General features: G+C 29.9%; 1 protein-coding gene across 1 annotated transcript in view; it reads left to right on the top strand.

Moving 5' to 3' along the window:
- LOC107438447 (DNA (cytosine-5)-methyltransferase 3A) overlaps positions 1-17,557 on the top strand; it is a 44,405-nt gene extending 26,848 nt beyond the window's left edge. The window contains exons 10-18 of the mRNA XM_087163514.1: positions 2,566-2,620; positions 3,078-3,270; positions 3,992-4,137; positions 5,071-5,161; positions 7,366-7,517; positions 7,589-7,674; positions 10,699-10,783; positions 13,015-13,118; positions 17,269-17,557. Of these exons, the coding sequence (XP_087019640.1) occupies positions 2,566-2,620; positions 3,078-3,270; positions 3,992-4,137; positions 5,071-5,161; positions 7,366-7,517; positions 7,589-7,674; positions 10,699-10,783; positions 13,015-13,118; positions 17,269-17,416 (1,060 nt within the window). The 3' untranslated portion in view covers positions 17,417-17,557. The remainder of the gene's footprint in view (positions 1-2,565; positions 2,621-3,077; positions 3,271-3,991; positions 4,138-5,070; positions 5,162-7,365; positions 7,518-7,588; positions 7,675-10,698; positions 10,784-13,014; positions 13,119-17,268) is intronic.
- Positions 17,558-19,808: the final 2,251 nt, after the last annotated feature.

The raw sequence follows: 19,808 nt of genomic DNA, 5'->3' as shown, positions 1-19,808 counted from the left end.
AAGAAGCTTTCTCCGTCTTTAATGAGTCCCTGATTATTAAAAATAATTATTTTAATGACCGTTTTATTCTAACAGTTATAAATGACTGTTCTGGTTTGCGATAAGGAGGATTGTGAATAGTAAATAACTATTTTAATTTATTTCTGTTTTATTTTCAAATGATATTTGTAAGTATTTAAAATTTTACAGCGATTTTTAATAATATTCAATTCATAACTGTTAGGTGAAGAAGCTTTCTCCATCTTTAATCAGTCCCTGATTTTTAAAAATAATTATTTTAATGACCGTTTTATTCTAACAGTTATAAATGACTGTTCTGGTTTGCGATAAGGAGGATTGTGAATAGTAAATAACTATTTTAATTTATTTCTGTTTTCTTTTCAAACGATATTTGTAAGTATTTAAAATTTTACAGCGATTTTGAATAATATTCAATTCATAACTGTTAGGTGAAGAAGCTTTCTCCGTCTTTAATGAGTCCCTGATTTTTAAAAATAATTATTTTAATGACCGTTTTATTCTAACAGTTATAAATGACTGTTCTGGTTTGCGATAAGGAGGATTGTGAATAGTAAATAACTATTTTAATTTATTTCTGTTTTCTTTTCAAACGATATTTGTAAGTATTTAAAATTTTACAGCGATTTTTAATAATATTCAATTCATAACTGTTAGGTGAAGAAGCTTTCTCCGTCTTTAATGAGTCCCTGATTTTTAAAAATAATTATTTTAATGACCGTTTTATTCTAACAGTTATAAATGACTGTTCTGGTTTGCGATAAGGAGGATTGTGAATAGTAAATAACTATTTTAATTTATTTCTGTTTTATTTTCAAACGATATTTGTAAGTATTTAAAATTTTACAGCGATTTTTAATAATATTCAATTCATAACTGTTAGGTGAAGAAGCTTTCTCCGTCTTTAGTGAGTCCCTGAATTTTAAAACCGTTTTAAATTTCTAACAGTTATAAATGACCGTTTTTTTTTCTTCTTCGACATTAAAATTTAGAATGGAAAAAAAGTATAAATATTAGAAAAATTATTAATTTTTTTAATCACAATTGTAGCGAGATTTTTTCTAATGGATGTAAATTAGCAGAATAAATGAATAAATTAAAAAATTTTCATATTTTTATAAAACAAGGCAGAAAGATTAAAATATTAAATCAGAAACACTTCTCGTTTTTATGAAACAAGACATTTCTTACAAACTGACATTTTTCGCCATTTTCCTTCATTTATATAGAAAACACTGCCTAGAATTTCATATAACAGTCATGAATAACTGCTGTCACAACAGTATAAAAAAATTGCATTTTATTCAATATACGATGCTATTTTATGACGTCACAATCTTTGAAACCTTAAAATCTATATATACGTTAAGGTCTGGTTTCTTAGGACAAGCGCCTTATCTGGGCGTCAGCGGGACGTCAACGTCCCGCTGACGCCAACAAAATACTAGTTTGTTAGCTGAAGGCCTGGTTTCTTAGAACTAACGCCTTATCTGGGCGTCAGCGGAAAGTTGACGTAGAGCTAACGCCAAAAAAATACTTTTTTGTTAGCACAGCGTGAGCAGTCGGTTCAACGCAGACATTATCTCTCATTGCGCATGCGTTAATAACGTAAACAAATATTTATTTTGAATTTGTATTGATTTTGTTATTGTCGACCAGTGTTTTAGAGAACAAATAATGACTTTGTCCAAGAAAAAACACATTATAGCTAAGCTAAATGAAGAGTGCTATGTTTAATGAAGAAGCTATGTTTAATGTCAAAATCAAAATCTTGGCTGATTTCAATGTGCTGTTGAATGTTGTCCGCCATTGCTTCTGTGGTTAACGTCACGTTGTAATCGAACTGCAGTTGAGTTGGACGGCAATTGTAGTTCAAGATGAGCGTTCGATGAGGTATGCTATCAAACTCACAAATGGACCAATCAGAGGTTAGCGCTGATTTCCAGCTGACGGCGTCCTGTCCTAAGAAACCAGGCCTTTAGAGTCTCTCAGTGAATTGATCTACGGAAACGTGTCTTAATACGTTTTCCAGTTGATCATCTAACTCAAGCATGTCTATTTGCAGTTTGTGAGAGATTGGATAACTTCTTTGATTTGTTGCCTGTGAATTGACCAAGGGTGGCTAGTATTGGTTGTTGTTAAACTTTTCTACCATAAAGTGCTCGACTTCCCACGCAGATCGTCAGGCTAACAAAGCGGGGAGCCATTCCATCTGCAGAGGAACAAAATTGTGATGGCTTGTTTTCAGATTATCCTCCAGACAATCATCACCTCCTAAAAGAATCTTCAACGGTTTGTCATAAACAAGAAGAGTGACCCCCACTGCGAAGTTTTTGCTCATTACGTCGGACTAATACATTGATGCGTGTGGCGGCTCTTCTAGGAGGTGTTGCTCCAATGCGATGCGATGTAAATAAAGTACCATATGTCAGCTCGATTAGAAAGTGTCACTTTAGAAACCATCCAGTTTATTAGATTAAGAAATAGTTCTTTTTATACAAATAATCGTATTTTATACAATTCAATTCTTTTTTCTTCTTATTTCAGTTCTTATTGTCTATCCTGTATCGATGTTTTTTTGGGGGATAAAAGAAGAAAAAAAGTAAGTACCTAACTTAGAATTTAGAATTTTTTTTAAAGAAACGTTCTAGAACAATGTATGAAAATTACATCCAATCTATGCATAAATTTATTCCGAATATTGAAGTACCCGGATTAAAGTAATGCACGCATTTATTAATGAAATATATTTAATTGCCAATGTTGGTAACAAAATAATAACCAAGTCTGGATTTTACAGCCATTTCTTGACATAATCTACGATTTTTTGTTTCTATAACACTTCCGTTTTATAAGGTAAATTAATTTTTATTTTTAATGCCATTATTTCATTAGCGTTTCCAAGATAAAAACACAAGTTTTGTCTTTTTTTTTTGGGCATGCGTTTATTTTTTTCTTTTCTCTATATGTATATGATATAATAAACCTGAAATTCTCTTTAACTGTTAAAGGTCTGTAATTTCGCTTTTTAAATTAAATTGCTTTTGTTCCTCTTTTAGATATTGGAAACATCTCCTTGGCTGTGCTTCTTTTGTTCTAAAATTCCAGGAACGTTCGAGAAAAGAGAAAATTGGGAAGAAGAATTACATTTTATGTTCGAATCGAGTGCTTCAAGCAAAACTTGTTACCCTCTTAAAAATACGCCAATAAGACCAATAAGAGTTCTCTCCCTCTTTGATGGAATAGGAACAGGTAAAGAACATTTTTTTATATATACAAGGTGTTCCGTACTGGCTGCCGCCATTAATGTATATTTTTAGAACTTTGATTAAAAAGGAAATAAAAAAATGTACTACATACCTATCACAGAGCAAAAGCGTCCTTTTGCGCGAAATTATCTTTGGATAAACACGTTTTATAATTTGGTGCAATATATGGTTAAATATGCAAAAAGTAAAATTAAAATTAAGGGATTTTGGACCGCTCTCCTAACCGACTATCTTTCCCAGATTGCGACTATATTTTAGGAACAGAAATCCGTCAAAGTCTACTCAGAGAAAGTGCGTTTTTGAATCTGCGATTTCGTAACTAAATATCATCTGCACTAATCATTTAGTGTATTGTAGGTCAACCATTAAGATTGAGTCTTAGAACGTGCAGTTCCACTCATTAGATAAAAAATCATTCTGGGTTAATTTGCGCGCTGTGCGTTTATATAAATGTTATTTATTTTCCGCTCTGCAAAATATCAAGTCACTACAATCATTAGTTGATGAGTCAAACATTATTATAATTACGGATAACGAAGGAAGTCAAATGAGTGAACAAATGGAAAGAGAGAAACGGTAAAACACTGTTGCAAATTATCTGAGTTACTTATCTTTAAACGGCGTGAATCTGCAGATATACTTTTTTTGAATGATAGGGAAATGTATACCCAAATATAATGAGTGAGAATTTTGTTTCTTGGCAGGTAAATTAGTTTTGGATAATCTTGGAATAGATGTTGAAGTATATTATGCAAGTGAAATAGATGAGGCTGCACTTTGTGTATCCAAACTACAGCACCCGGATGCTATTGAATACATAGGAGACGTCACTAAGCTTTTATCCAAAAAGGTAATTATTTTAGGTTAAAAGAATTTATTGCAATTCATTTAATGTTTTTTAGCCTTCTATTTAAAGCTGTTTTAACCTTTGACTTAAAAACCACCACAATATATAAATAATCACGTTAAATGTCTAAGCAATATTGTCATTAGATAGGAAAAAATCATTAGTTGGTATTAGATAGTCATTTGGCATTAGATGGGAAAAAAATTTAAAAATTAATGAATTTATAGAAAAATATGCAAGGCTTTATTATAAATTATAAACTAAAAGTTTTACAGATGAATAATTATAAAAATTATTCCTGACACGCCTATAAGCGTAGTACGCACCACTTTAAAATGTCGTCTGGGGAAGTTTCGGTGGTGATAAAACTTTATCACGGAAATGATGCAGTTTTTCGTTTTAGGTTAGACAAAAATTAAAATACCTTTAAGCTCACTTCAAAAACGTAGTTTTTAAAACTATTATTCTATTTCGGTATTTTATCTCCTTCCGTTGTGTATCTATCAGTTTGTTTTTGTCCAACAAAATTTCATTTGCGATACAAAAGATAATTATGAAATTTTTAAACGATTGTAAATTTTAATACCCGTCCATCACAGAGCTCCAATTCCAACTTTGAATCAACCATTTAAATTTTCGATAGAAGGTTTTTATTATTCTTAATTTCCGACTGACTCTACGGGAAGTGATCAAAAGTTTTACGGACAACAAATTCTTGACACTATGGCGATAATTTTGCTTTAAGAATCCAAGAACTGATTAAAAAATTTTAATGTTATTCCTCCCAGTTTAAATCGAAGAGAGTAGTTAAAATTTAGTTTGATGATAAATTTAATTTGGCGATAAATTTTGCTGGTAGTGAGTAATAAATTTATAAAAAACAAACGTATTGTTTGTTATCATATTTCTTTTTAGTATGTTTCCATTTCTTTTTAGATCTCATCCATGTGCCCGATTGATTTGTTAATTGGTGGATCTCCCTGCAATGATTTATCCCTTGTCAACCCTCTCAGAAAAGGATTATTTGGTAATAAAATAAAATATAAATTCAAGATTTAAATATTGACTCATCAGCAAAACCTATCCTTCTCATTTTTGCTTTTTTTTCTGTTTAAATTTAGAATAAAATTCAAATAGAGTATATAACTTTGCTTGAAACAAAATTTACGTTTAAATACATTAAAGAAAATTTTTAATTCTTTCGGAATATTTTGAGTTCATAACTGTGCTCATAACGTCTGAAAGAAACCATTTTGTTTTATTATTTTCTCTAAATTTTACTTTTAATTCCAAATTTGACATTTTTCTGCGTGTAATTTGTTTGTTATATTTTTTATTTTGCTTTTTAAGACAATTTTGAACATAAGGGGATGTTTTTACATAATCTTTGCTCATTTACCCTTGTCAACTAAAATATCACTTAAAGCGATATTTCAATTGTCCCCATTTGCTATAAAACATCAAAAAAGTAAAGCTGAGAAATTAGGGATGAAGAGCATTAAAACCTATCAAAACTAGTCATCTGAACATTGTTGTTAGGGGAAACTAATCGTCTAAAAATAATTTTTCATTATCGTGGTTTAGAAACAAGTTTTTTTGAATACTTAGTTTCTTACATGGTTTTTCTACTTATCGTGTTTCAAAAAGTTGTCTTTCTCCTTCTAATATCGTTTTTCTTATTAGTATTGTGTTTTAAAAAAATGTTCTAATTATCTGAGATTGTTTTTCTGGTTAACTAGTCATTAATATGACCTTTTTTATGATCTTACTTAATTTCCAATTATTGTCTTTCAACTCGTTTTTGTTTCCTCCATCAATCAAATAGGTTTTATATATTGCTTTCAATCTCCCCTTTCTTAATAGCAATTCATTAGTTCCTTGTTTTTTTTTCTTCATTTAATCCTTTGCACTCGAGGTTCTTCCTACAATTGGATAGAAAGAATAAAAAAAAAACTACTGAGATTTTAAAAGGCAAAACCCTCAGTTTGCACAATTACCATGTAATACAGGGGTGTCAAACTAGCGGGCCGCATGCGGCTCGAGATGAACATTTTTGCAGCCCAGTCAATATATCCGACGCAAAGTAAAAATAAAATAGAAATGTGAATTAGAAAGGAAAATAGCATATGAAATTATAATATACTTTATTTATAAACTATACGGATCATTTTAAATTGTACGCGCGAAAATGTAAAATTCTAATTGGCTTGCGGCACCTGCCATTCCAGGGATACCGCATCGTATCAAAAATACGCAGAAAAAATTTCAAATCTTAGAACCGAATTTGAAACAAGGTTTAAAGATTTTAATTCCTTGGAAGACAAATTTTGTTTGTTTCCTTCGATTTTCTCAATAAATATAGATTCAGTACCCAGTAATATGCAAATGGAAATGATTGAGATTCAGTACTCAATTTTAAAGGCAAAAGAAGCGAGTGTGACTGAATTTTACAAATATTTACCGGCAAGGTTTGAAAATACTCGAAAATTCGCACATGAAATTATTTCTTTGTTTGGAAGTACTTATCAGTGAGAGCAATTATTTTCTGTTATGAATGGAAATAAATCTCCTGTCCGAAACCGTATTAATAACGCACACGTTGGGTGACATTTTGAAAGTAGTCTCGGCCAATAAAATTTCTCCCGAAATAGGAAAGATAGTAGCAGAGAAGAGATGTCAAGTATCAAAGAATAATTTAACTTTATATATGTTTATTACAATGTACTATTCAAAATAAAAATATTTGTTTCAATGAACATTGATTTTTTTTGCGGCCCACCTGAAGTAAAGCATTGTTTATTTGGCCCAAGTTAGCTTTTGAGTTTGACACCCCTGATGTAATACATAGGAAAAATTAAATAAATTGGGTACTAAACCTCAAAGTGCAACAACTTCAGCATTCAGAATAATTTAAGCTTGAGTGCAAAGGATTAAATGTGAACACTTTTATCTAATGGTTAAATGTGAACACAGTTATCTAAACATTCATACGTTCTCAGGCTAAACTGGCAGTAAAAGTAATTAATTTCCCCGTTTGTTTAGAGAATACAGTTAACTGTTAGTACCACTCAATACTCACATTACTAATATTCACACAGACTTGCTAATTACTTGTAAATTAAACTTATTAATGAATCGTCACAAATAACTCAAACAAAATTGTACTAGGTAGTAATTACACTAGAGCAAGATAAGTAATAGGGAATACTAAATGTATTTCTTCCATTGTAGATGTTACCGGAACGGGCTGCCTTTTCTTTGATTACTATCATATACTGAAAACTGTGAAAAGATTTAATAAGGATCGCCACTTGTTTTATCTTTTTGAAAATGTAGCTGCCATGACTAAAGCTAACAGGCAAATCATATCACAATTCTTATCGGTCAGTATTAATTCCTATTTTTAGATTTCTCTTTTTAAATTCATTCTTATTATAGTTTTGTTTTTTTATAGTGTTCCCCAGCTTTAATTGATGCCAAGCATTGCTCTCCTCAATCGCGTCCGAGATTCTTTTGGGGAAATATTCCGGGCCTACATGCGTAAGTATCTGATCGTTTCTTCATACAACACGCGAAAAAAAAATAGTGCGTGGAGTCCCTCCGCGTGGAAGAAGTGAAACTTCGTAATGTGGAAATGAAAATAGGAAGGCGTAGAAATTGATTTTTTGTGAAATCATATTGTTTCTTTAAGACAAACTTTATTAACAATGCTTACAATTCACAATTGATCGCATCTTTTAATTAACATTTTCGAGTGGAGAAATATCCAAATCTATAACATTTACAATGGGATTATGATAACTAAAGTAAGATACGAAATGTTTGAGTTCTATTTTTTCAATATTTCTTGCAAAAACTGCATCAATGGTAGTTACCCTTTTGGTTGTTGGATCATTCCTACCATTTATCATTTCCAATCCAAATTTGTCTTTAAGGTAGGTTAATAATGTTTCAGCTTCAGGTAACGAGAAATTCAGATTAAAATCTCCTGCAAGGATCACAGGCCGCTCACAATAATCAATTTCTTCACCAGTAACGTCTGCCAGAGCTTGTGAACCTGCAGTGGATAGTGGCAATAAAGATTTTGAAATAAATAATTTAAAATCCCTCATGGCTGCATTTGATGAAATATAAATGGAAATTAGAAAAGAGAAAACCTGACAATCAATTGATATTCACAAGAGGCGTACCTTGACATAACCTTAAATCCGTCGCATTGTCCGTGGGATTGTTTTCACTCATTTTTTAATTGTTATCCACTAAGTTTGAAAATAAAAAATACTACCCTAACAATACTTTTATGACTTTTATTATTTTTATGCTTGTGAGAACCAAAACAATATGGGAATGAATGAGGGAAAACTGGATCCTACCACGTGATTTCCTGGCCATTAAAAATGTAGCTTTAAAAGTTTAACGCAACCTTGTTGGAAGTCGCATAAGAAGTATAACTTCAAAAAACTTTAAAGAGGTTTCCATTCTGTTTTATCACTTTTCTGTTAACTTCATGATTCCGTGCTTATAAAACTTTCGTTCCTTATCAAAAAAAATTTTTTAACAAAAAATAAATAAAATAAAAAAATAAAATCAACTAAGTACGATTTGAGGTCATCGTTATTAATAAAATATTTGCCATTTTCAAATTTCGAAATGTGTGATAGCAAAGAAAGGCCTCTTTAACAACATTGGAATTAGTGGCTAGGAAGTAATGTCACATGCAATCTTCACTATCATAGTTACAACTATGATCACAGTGTGGTTCTCATAAGGATCGGAAGTGTACTTTAAGTTATCAGAATAATGAAAAAAAGGTTCATCAGTGAAGATGTTTTAATCATAATTTTTTTTCCTATCAAAATATTGAGTTTCATTTCACATTAAAAAAACCGAAATTATTTTCGTGAAACACCAATAGAATAAGTTTTAAAATTAATTAGTTACATTAACACAATGCCAGAAAGAATCTTCTGTGGATATCTTTTCATGGCTAATTATTTTTCAACTTATTTAATTGAATTTTTTCACAGAAAATATTTACTAAATTTTATCCATTTTAACCATTAGAACGATTGCTGAAAGGAAACGTATTTGAAGTCTCAGCACAATGTTTTTATTACAGCTAAAGTGTTAGATAAAAGTATAAATATTCCTCTTCGAACAAATAAATACTTATTACCTCATTTTCATAAAAGCATTTTCTGTGGATGAGGCTAAACTTGTTCCGGGATGCAGACTGCTAATCATAGTAATTCGAAATATTTATCAGCAGTGGTAAGGCAAACGAGTTCAGTTTATTAAATCAGGAAAATTTAATTTTGCTACCACTAGAAATAATTTTCTGTCATAGTCAAGTCTCTTTGTTATTGTTTTTTTTCGACCTATTTTTATATTCTACACCAGGGGTTTCCAACTTAAATGAGGCCGGGTGCCGCAATTAAAAGCACCAGTCAAATGGCGGGCCACAACTTTATCAAAATTTTATATAGGACTCTTTTATGTTCGAAGGAACATAAATATTGCTGTCAGATTTTTATCAAAGTTCTTTAATATTGAAAAACAAAATAACAAGCAATGCTTACGTATCATTTTGAATCTTCTCTTAATCAGAAGCTTAGTGACAAGATTTTTTTAAAATTTAATTCTGTGATAAATTAACACTTTTTTCGACTTATTAGGAATCATAGCAACAACAAAACTCTCGAGCATCTGAAATTAATTTTTTTTCTTTCTTTCCGCTCATGAGATATTCAATTCAAGGAATTTAGATAAAACATGATATTCATTCTCTCTTTTATGCGCTTTAAAATTTATAAATGTAAATAATTTTGTACAAAATGAGTAGTTTCAAAAAGTTAAATCGGAGAATTTCTTCGAGAAAATTTCTGATACGCACATGCTATTCACAAAAGAGAAAAAAAAGAGCAACATTCACGATTATTTTTGTATTTGAATAAATATTTTCTTGGAATGCAAAATCTGAGAAATAAATTTTTTTGCACCGTTGGTACGTTAAATTTCACAGAAACTAAAAAATTACCGCTTCCCTTTTTTTTTAAACGAGAAAAGTATTTTTAATCGTTATAGATTTTTTACGAAAATTGTTCGCAAAGAAATGAAAATTAATATATTTTAGTTCGCGGGCCACAAAAAAAGGTTTCGAGGGTCGGATGCGGCCCACCAGTTGGAAACCCCTGTTCTACACAATGAAATAGAAACTTGAGAGATTTTTTTCTTGAATAAAGGGAGCATCATGACATGGTAAACAATTCACTGCGAAAGTGAACGTTTTCAATGAACTTTCCTTGCCGGATCACGATTTTCCAATCCAGTGGTTTTTTATGACCTATTCACCCATTTGGCCTTTTCTTCAATAAATAAAACATAAAAAAAAAACTTGATTCTTGATTAGTTGACGTAAAAAAATTTGATTGCGACCAACTACAGCCAAGACGAGAGTCTCAAAAAAAAGACCGCTGCAAGGAAGAATCGATCGAAAAAAATCTTCAGATTTCTAATTCAGAACATTGATTGGTTGTTCAACTAATGTGATTTAATTTTGACTAGTCATTCTCGTATTTGCTATTCCTATGATGATGAAAGGCATGAATTGGAGAGCTGCCTCCACACTGAACTTGGACGAAAAGCGAAAGTAAGTACAACGAATATTCATATCAGTAAAATTAAGCTACCGAAAGCAGCTGATTTTAACACTAGGTTTACGGGACACGTCATTTTGACGGATTTCGACTTTTGTAAGGAAAATTATAAAACCCGTTTGAAATTTTTTTTTTTAATCTCTTGCAATGACTTTTAACCATTGATCGAAGTTAATATATATTAAATGCTATTTACCTCAAAAGCGTTGAAATATTGAAATTCTCTATGTGGTATACCTATTTCTACGGATATGCGTCCATTTGACGCGATCATAATTTAGACAAAAGTTTAAGTAAACAAGCAATTATCACATCAATAATAAATAGGAATGTACCGACAATACTTCGATTCGTTATCTCAAATAAAACAAGTGATAAATAACTGTTGCCGATAAGCAATAATAGAAAGAACAAACGCAGAAAGTCAATTGATGTCAGATTTTGAAGGTTTCAGTTGCTTAGTTCGAGTATTGAAACATAAAATATTAGAATATTTCATAAATATATATCTCATGTCTTAATTTTTTTCTTATAGTATACCATACCTGCCAACTTTTAATCCCTTCCATTATCATTTTTCCCAGTGGTATTAAAATGAAATTAAAACTTCAATTTTAAGCAAACAAATGCGTTGTATTTGAGAAAACTTAAGTTGACAACCACGATAGTAACGCATATTAATATATGTTCTTAATTTTTGTAAGAATAGTGTTGTTCAAAATCATTTAAAAATTAAGTTTATAAAAGAAAAAATAGAATATATATACTACCACTTTAAATATGAAAATAAAATTTTCGGGAAAATCCGGAATAGTTGGCAGGTATAGTTAAACTATACATTGGTTTCTAAGTGCAAAGAGGCCAACTGCTCCGGACACGCGAAAATAATTTAAAAAAATGGTAAATAACAACAAAGTAAATTTTGAAATATGAAATGGTGAATTATATAGGCCTACGAATTATTTAGAGATAGTGGTGGATAAAAATCTACTAAATTGAATTTATTAAATTAAGAATCACAATTCTTTCATACGTCAAATTGACGTGTGTCCGTAGAGATAGATATATAAGAAACGTCCGTAAACCTAGTGTTAATATATATGTATTTTAGGAATCCACACTAATCTTTTTAAATTAAAAACTTCCTTTCGAACAGTTAAAGTAACTACATATTTTTATATACTTCATAAAATAATGTCTTTATACTAATTATTAAGATATAAAAATTTTAAGTTATTGAGATTCGATGGATGATAATGGTGACAACGGACTGCAAGAAGCTAAGACAGGCGAGATGGAAAAAAATTAAAACCAGTTTAATTGGCTGATGAAATGTGTCGCTGTTTCTCTTCTATTTTTATCTTTAGCAATCAAACAATTTTCGGTGTTTCCTGTTCCGTTTTGCTCAAAAGTGTCGCATTCAGTGAGCACTTCGATGGTGAAATCGGGCATCGCTCTTAGTTGTGAGCTGCGGGTTTTTAGTTCGATATAAGCAGCCGACTGAACTACCGGTGTGTACACGTAGCAGAGTGCACGTTAAATCTGCTCTGGCCTCGAGTTTGCTGTGGTGTGGACATTAAGAGAGAAGGGGTAACAGTTCAGACATTGTTCACGTCTTCTTAACGATATCAACATTGCGCGGTTCTCCAACGCCTCCTATAACTGAAAGCCTCTACACGGTTTTTTATAGGTAGTCCGATCTGACCACTGTGAAGGATATCCACTTACCGAACGAGTCACTTAATATAGAATGTAGTTAAAATAAGAGAGTGGTAGCAAATATATGACTAAAAATATATTTTTTAATGAATATTATTGGTTTGCCTTATTCACTTGCTAACCACTAGGGATTCAATTCTGAAATATATAAGATAAATTTTTCTCATTTACTTTTATAAAAGGTTTTGGGTTCATGCGCACAACTGGTTCACTTTTTAAACTGTCTGCGCGGACTACTTATAAAAGACCGTGTGGAGGCTTCTTGATGTAGGAGGTGATGGGTTTTCCCACTAACGTCATTAAAGTATAGAGGTTGATGATGATTGAAACGTTAGATGTCGATAATGTTTTCATTTATTTTTTATTCGCTTCAATAAAAACGTTCCACCTTTAATGTATGTCGTTTTTTTAAACTTTATTTTTTTACAGTTATTCTTGAAATATATGTGGATCATTTTGAAAAACTGGCCAAAACCATACCAGAATTCCTTTTTCTTCTTTACAGGTAAATAAAATCAAAACGGTCACTACGAAAAAGAATTCATTAAGTGATATGCCAGTTGAAATGAAAGGTATACCTGACATTCTATGGATAACTGAACTCGAAAGGTAAATTTAAGTACAATATGCATCCAATTTCGAGCATAATTTAGTAATTTTGCTTGCCAAGACAACGGAACTTGACCTCGTTGCCTCACCTTTAAATAAAGGTTCGTTTAATATTGTATTTATTGATAAATAGTAAGATTTAAAAAAAAACTTTAGATAAAACTACGTTTTTCTAGTAAAATGAAGAGGAAAAGAGAAAAAAAAATTTTTTCATACTTAAAACGAAAAATGTTAATTGAACCATTTTCGTAAAATAACTGGTGTAATTTTTAGCGTTATTGAATTTTTGATACTTACGTAAAATCCCGTCAACCAAAATTTGCCAAACCTAAAACTTATATGATTATTTATTTTTGCAAATAAACTGTTCCACAAATTTTTCAATCATATGCTCTGAAATATCAATTACGACATTTTTATTAAAAGAAATGTCTTTTTGTTTCATTTCCCATTAAATGAGCGATGGTTTCTCAAGTTAAAGAAATTTGCAGCAACTTTTCTGGTAGAAGAGAATTTACACAAGCTCCAAATTATTTTTAAAAAATGGTGCCTTTTGGTATTTTTTTAAAAAGTGCTGCCATAATTCTACATGAATATAAAAAATACGGAGGATATAAATTTTGCTTGTATAGCGGCCTGAAAATGATAGAAAATTGCATTCTAATCAGTCACGGAAACGGTCAGGCCTATCAGGCATGATCAGATAGTGGTCAAAATTTGATTGAAGGATCCCACCCTCACTGGCACACCAAAACGGTATTGATAAAAGCAATTGATATACAAATACTTTTATTGAAATTTCTTCATCAAGATGTTGTCACACTCAAGATTTCCCAAGCATGGCATATGCAAATGATTAGAATGTCAACACCTTCATGTGAAGTTTTATGATTCATTTATATAATACATTCGGACTGTTCTGGCCGAGCGATCCAGCGAGTTCGAATCACAATGTAATTCGATTTCGATGTATGAAAAATTCAATGTTTAACTTAGTTCCGTACTCTATACTTCATTCTTATTTTATTTTTAAATTCCTTGTACTCATAAGTATAAAATTTAGTATAATTGCTCAATCTTTTAGGAACAACTTGATCTTATATTACTTTCTATGTTAACATAAATAGTTATTTGAAATTCAATAAAAATCAATTAGCTAAAATTTGCTGAACTTTTTTTTCCCTCCTCTGTGGAATGTTCACTACAAAAAACATTTTCCTATTTAGTTCAAATTTTACATTTAATCAGCATTTTATACTATATAAAATGTAATACTTTTCATAATAAAGAATATTACTTTTACATTTACTTTTAAACATAACTACTAAAACTTTATACAAATATATTTCTCAATTGTCTGGTTCTAGAGTTCTGACTTATTTAATGAAAAGTACCTGGTAAAATTCTTCGTTTTATTTTAATTTCTTAATCGATACGAATTTAGTTTTCTAGTGATGGATTTTTTTTTAAATGTACTTTAACAAATGAAAGAAGGTGAGTTTTTCTGATCAAGATAAAAAAAATTTAAATTAATACATAAAAACTTTCGCAATTTTCTTTAACTGTACAATTTTGAAAAAACAACTAAAATAAAATAAAGGATTATCTTGCGTTGTAAATACCATTTTATGAATAGAATTAAAATAATAGGAGGTCAAGAGCATCATAAGATCATCCCTATTAACCCTTTCGCGCCGACTGTCACAAATACGTGACAGCATTAAACTGTATCAATCAGGGTAAAAAGATAAAACTGGTAATCAAAGTATTTCTTTAGCAGTTTATTTGTGGGCGGAGTTATAATTATTTGATTTATTTAATTCACCATTACTTTGTTCAAAATAAAACCATTTAGTTATACTTTGAATTAACATTGATTATATGTATGATTAAACTATCAATAATTAAAGTAAAATCAAAGTAAGTCTGTCAAATTAGCAACGATTATATTTAAGTTACCGTTTTTTATTTAATTACAACTTGATTCTGATTTTGTACGAATGTTTTTCTGAATCACCCGTCCCCAAGGGGTTAAAGCACCCACTAATTTACAATCCAGCTGCCTTTAACGCCTCTTTTTTTTTCGGAGAACTTTGCTGTAGTTGGTCCTAATTGTAATGCATATTTCTTTTAAAATTTGTTACCTCAACAATGTCAAGAAGCAAGTTTTTTTCTTTAAATGCCTGACAGGGTGGTTAAACGCCACTGGATAAGAAAATCGCTATCCTTTTTCTTTTCGCTTTATATAAAAATAAATTGGGTACCTAGGCCGCGCAGCGGCCTCTAACCTTTACATCATGAAGTAGAACATTGTTTGAAAACATTTTGAAATTTGCAACATTATGGTAGCAAAATCTCTATCCTAATGAACACACAATAACTTTGTAATTAGCGGAAATAAGAAAGAAACTGGTTGTAAAACTATTTCATTTCTAGATTTTTTAGAAAGTAAAAAGAATGCTATTTTTACTAATGAATTATCTTCCAGTATTCCCATTCAAAAAACAAGATCCAGTCTTAGTCAGCCACGATCTTTCGAAAAAGTTAGATTTAGGTGCTCGGCAAGATTTATTAAAGCAAGTTATTTTGATTTTCCTCTTTTCTGGAGTACATACAGCTTTGAAAGGCAGAAATTTTTCTATGGTTGTCACGGAAAATAAGCGCGTGAAGGGAAAACAAGAAAGATGTTTAATCACCCTACGAAAACAAAGGAGACCGCGGTAGAGATCAAATAATGAGATTGTTAGAGACCTTAAAAAAAAAAAAAAAGAGAAAAACACGAAAACTTACGAGTAGAATTAGTTCAAGAAGTCCAATTCGGACTATAGTACTAGGGAGTAAGTAGGATAGTCAATTACTGCCATATTTTGACTCTGTTGGAAAATTCTTTTAAAGTGGTAACTAAATTTATAAAAATATACATATTTTGAAATATGAGCAATTCTACAAATAAACGCCAATTAGACGGCCAAAAAAAATTTTTTTTTCGGGGGGCACACTATTTCTACATGAATTTTCATCTTTTTTACACCCTAAAAAAGCAAGAAAAAATCGTGAACATGAAATTTTTTCTTCGTGACATACTTTAAATGTGACATATTCTTTCTGACATACTCAAATAAAACTGAGCCATTTATTCAGATAAAACGATTTTTACGTAAATATAATATTATTATAATGTCTCTCTAGAATGTATTTATAGAGATTTCATACTATAAGATTATATTTTAGTATACAAAACAAAAATAAAAAAATTTAATCATAGTTCGTAAATTGAAAAAATTGGGAAAAATTTAAAATTGGTATTTTGTCATTTAAGTATGTCACAAAGAAAAAATTTCATGTTCAATATTTTTTCTTGCTTTTTTAGGGTGTAAAAAAGAAAAAAATTTATGTAGAAATAGCGTGTCTTCCCCCCCCCCCCCAAAAAAAATTATTTTTGTTTGGCCGGTATTTTGCCTCACATGAGCAATTCTACAAATAAACGCCAATTTTTATGCTAAAATATAATCTTATAGTATGAAATCTCAATAAATACATTTTAGAGAGACATTATAATAATATTATATTTACGTAAAAACCGTTTTATCTGAATAAATGGCTCAGATTTATCTGAGTATGTCAGAAAGAGTATGTCATATTTAAAGTATGTCACAAAGAAAAAAATTCATGTTCACGATTTTTTCTTGCCTTTTTAGGGTGTAAAAAAGAAGAAAATTCATGTAGAAATAGTTCCCCCCCCCCAAATATTTTTTTTTTTGCCGCTTAATTTATGTTTATTTGTAGAATTGCTCATATATATATCTGATAAAAAAAAATTTCGTTTATTTTTGTTTATCGGAGTGGGAAACTTCAAAACTGATTTTATAAAACTAAATTTGAAGTTAACTTTATGAAATTTTAAGTCGAGTCTCCACTCTTTACCCTTCACCAGTTTGTGGCTACCCTACGTGCACAAACATGTCTGCAGAGGTCTCAGCAAATGATAAAGAAATTTTAGTTTTGAAAATGCATTGTCTTAATAGTTTAAGGTCACTTTGATAAAAAAGCGAACTTTTATAGCACAAGAAGTGGGTTAATAAAATAAATAATACTACTTTCTGTAAAATCATTTCTCCTTGCAAATTTATGATAAGTATTAATATTTTAGAGTGTTTGGTTTCCCGATGCACTACACAGACGTTGGAAATCTTTCGCCAACCAAAAGACAAGAACTTCTTGGAAGATCCTGGAGTGTTCCAGTCATCACGCAAATCCTCAACCCCTTACAAAAACTGTTCAAGAAGTCATCTGTTTAATTTTATTCTGATCTTATCTTACTTTACGATCTTATTTTTCTCTTATCTTATGATCTTATTTTTATTTTTCTCGTTTGAAATATCTTTTCTAAAATCTGATTTAATATGTGTCATTTTTCAAATAAACTCACTTCATTTTGAGTTCTTTATTAAACTTGATACCGTGCATAAACACTCAAACTTCCGATTGCAAACTTCTGATATTTCGAGAGGGCATTTAATAAATAAAAGAACATTTCACTTATTACATTATTCTTATAAAATGTAACAAAACATAAATTAAATTTCTTATAGTATGTTTTTAAAAAAATTTAAAAATGAAATCTCTCTTTAATTTAAAAAAAAAAAAAAAAAAAACTCTGGTTTTGATCAAACAAAAATGATTTTCGCTTGATTTACACCCAGCTTAAGATTGATGGATGCCAGGTCGAGAATTTAGAATTTTTATACTTGTCCATCAAAATGTCTTGTCTGAAATTGTTTGGTCCTTCAGAATTTTTCCAATTCTAGACAATTTGAAAAAATTTTTAACTCAACAAAGTTCAAACAACTTCAAAATTTTTCAAAGTTTAAACTTCTGCTAATTCTCATATAACCGCTTTTCTTTTGCGACTTTTTTTTCTGTCAAATTGTCCCGATTTCGAAAACTTTTTCATATTCTGAAAAAAAATTGTAGTAATTTTTAAATTGTTTGCTATTAGAAAAATTCTGAACTTCGAAAATTTTTGAAGTAGAAGAAAAGAAAACAGGCTTATAAATATCAGAAAGTTGGACTTAGAATGATTCTAATGTTATTTTAACTAAGTTATTTTCTTGAATTTAAAAAAAAAGTGCACTTGAAAATTTTTGAATTGTCTAGATTTAGGAATTTTTTTTTAACTTGAAAAAAAATTATTTGTACTTAAAATTGTCAAATTGTTAAGATTTAAAAAAAAAATTCAAACTATTTGGATTTAGAAACATTTTTAAGTTACTTGGATTTAGAAAACCCATGAGGATTATAGAACTAAGAAAATTTCTTGAAGTTAAAATAAAAATTATACCTAGAAAATTTATAAAAATTGTCTAGATTTAGAAAATGTTTTTAAATTTAGAAACGAAATTGTTTATTCTCAGATAAATTTTAGCGTCGTTTAAACTTAGAAATATTCTTTAGTTTCTTGAACATAGAAAATGTTTGAAATTAGAGAAAAAACGGGTATATACTTAGAAAAATTTTCAAATTGTTTCGACTAAGAAAAATTCTAAAGTTATTGAAGTAAGGAAACTTCTAGAATTTAAAAAATATTGCACTTCTAAAATTTTTTGGTAATTTTAGACTCAGAAAATTTTTTCCACTTAAAAATTTTTTATTTACGAAATTTTCCATGTTATTTGAACATACTATGTAGCCTTAATGGTAATTTTAATATCAAAGGAAAATTCAAAACAATAAAAAAAAAAGAAATTCGCCTATTTAACTGTAATAGATTTTTTCCTTTCCTGCAAAATATTATCATCTAAAAATATTTATTTATTTTCTTCAAAAATTCAAAATAAATAAATCTTTTGAGCAACAAAATAATAGGCAATGGCAGAAAGACATCTATTTCTATGTGAGTGGAAGAAATTCAACACAATGACAAATTAGTCTTCACATAGAACATTGATTGAATTACTACAACAAATAACTACGAGGGAAATAAAGGACACGCCTTCATGTAAAGATATTGAGAGAGTCGATTCGTAACCTTGAAGGTCACGGTCGAAAAAGAAACCGAAAGTTATTAGGGGGCCAATGGCGTAAAGAGGTGCCGGGATTCTCGAAGTAAACTACTTGATTAGATGTTCCCCAAAGGACGATTGTAATTAATGCAGTAAATACAGTAGTCGGAAAAAAGAGAAGAAAAAAATTGGAGCATTTTTATATTAATGTAGGCCGTAGTTACACTATAGTGAGCAATTCACTATTTCAAAAAAATATTCTGAATTTTTCATTAAATGTATAAAATACATAAATTTAATGATCCCTAAAACTTTATTACTAAACTTCATTATTAAATCCCATTCATAAAATATTTTGCTTAACCCAAACATCCATTAGATAGTTTCCTAATAAAAATAATAGCCATGTAATTAGTCTTAGAGTCCATAATCGACAACTTTATGCTTCCTTAGGCTGAAAGTTAAGAATTGTTTCTCCTTTTTTCAAGAAAAAAATAAATAAATATTTACATATTATTTCACTACCCTTCTTCTCAGTACTATTTTACTACGCCTTCATGCTTCGGCATAAGTTCAGCATTTTAAAGTAGATGAAGTAAAAAAGGATTAAAGATTGGAAGAAACAATATAGTGTTTGACAAGTGTTTAAATATAGCTTGAATTCGCATACTAAATATAGTTTTAACAA

The sequence above is a fragment of the Parasteatoda tepidariorum genome, chromosome 5, assembly GCF_982258835.1.
Source record: "Parasteatoda tepidariorum strain Cologne lab strain chromosome 5, Ptep-v5.0, whole genome shotgun sequence".
NCBI classification, from domain to species: Eukaryota; Metazoa; Arthropoda; class Arachnida; order Araneae; family Theridiidae; genus Parasteatoda; species Parasteatoda tepidariorum.
The sequence above is the reverse complement of the archived record's forward strand: the minus strand, read 5'-3'. Positions and strand labels throughout refer to the sequence as shown.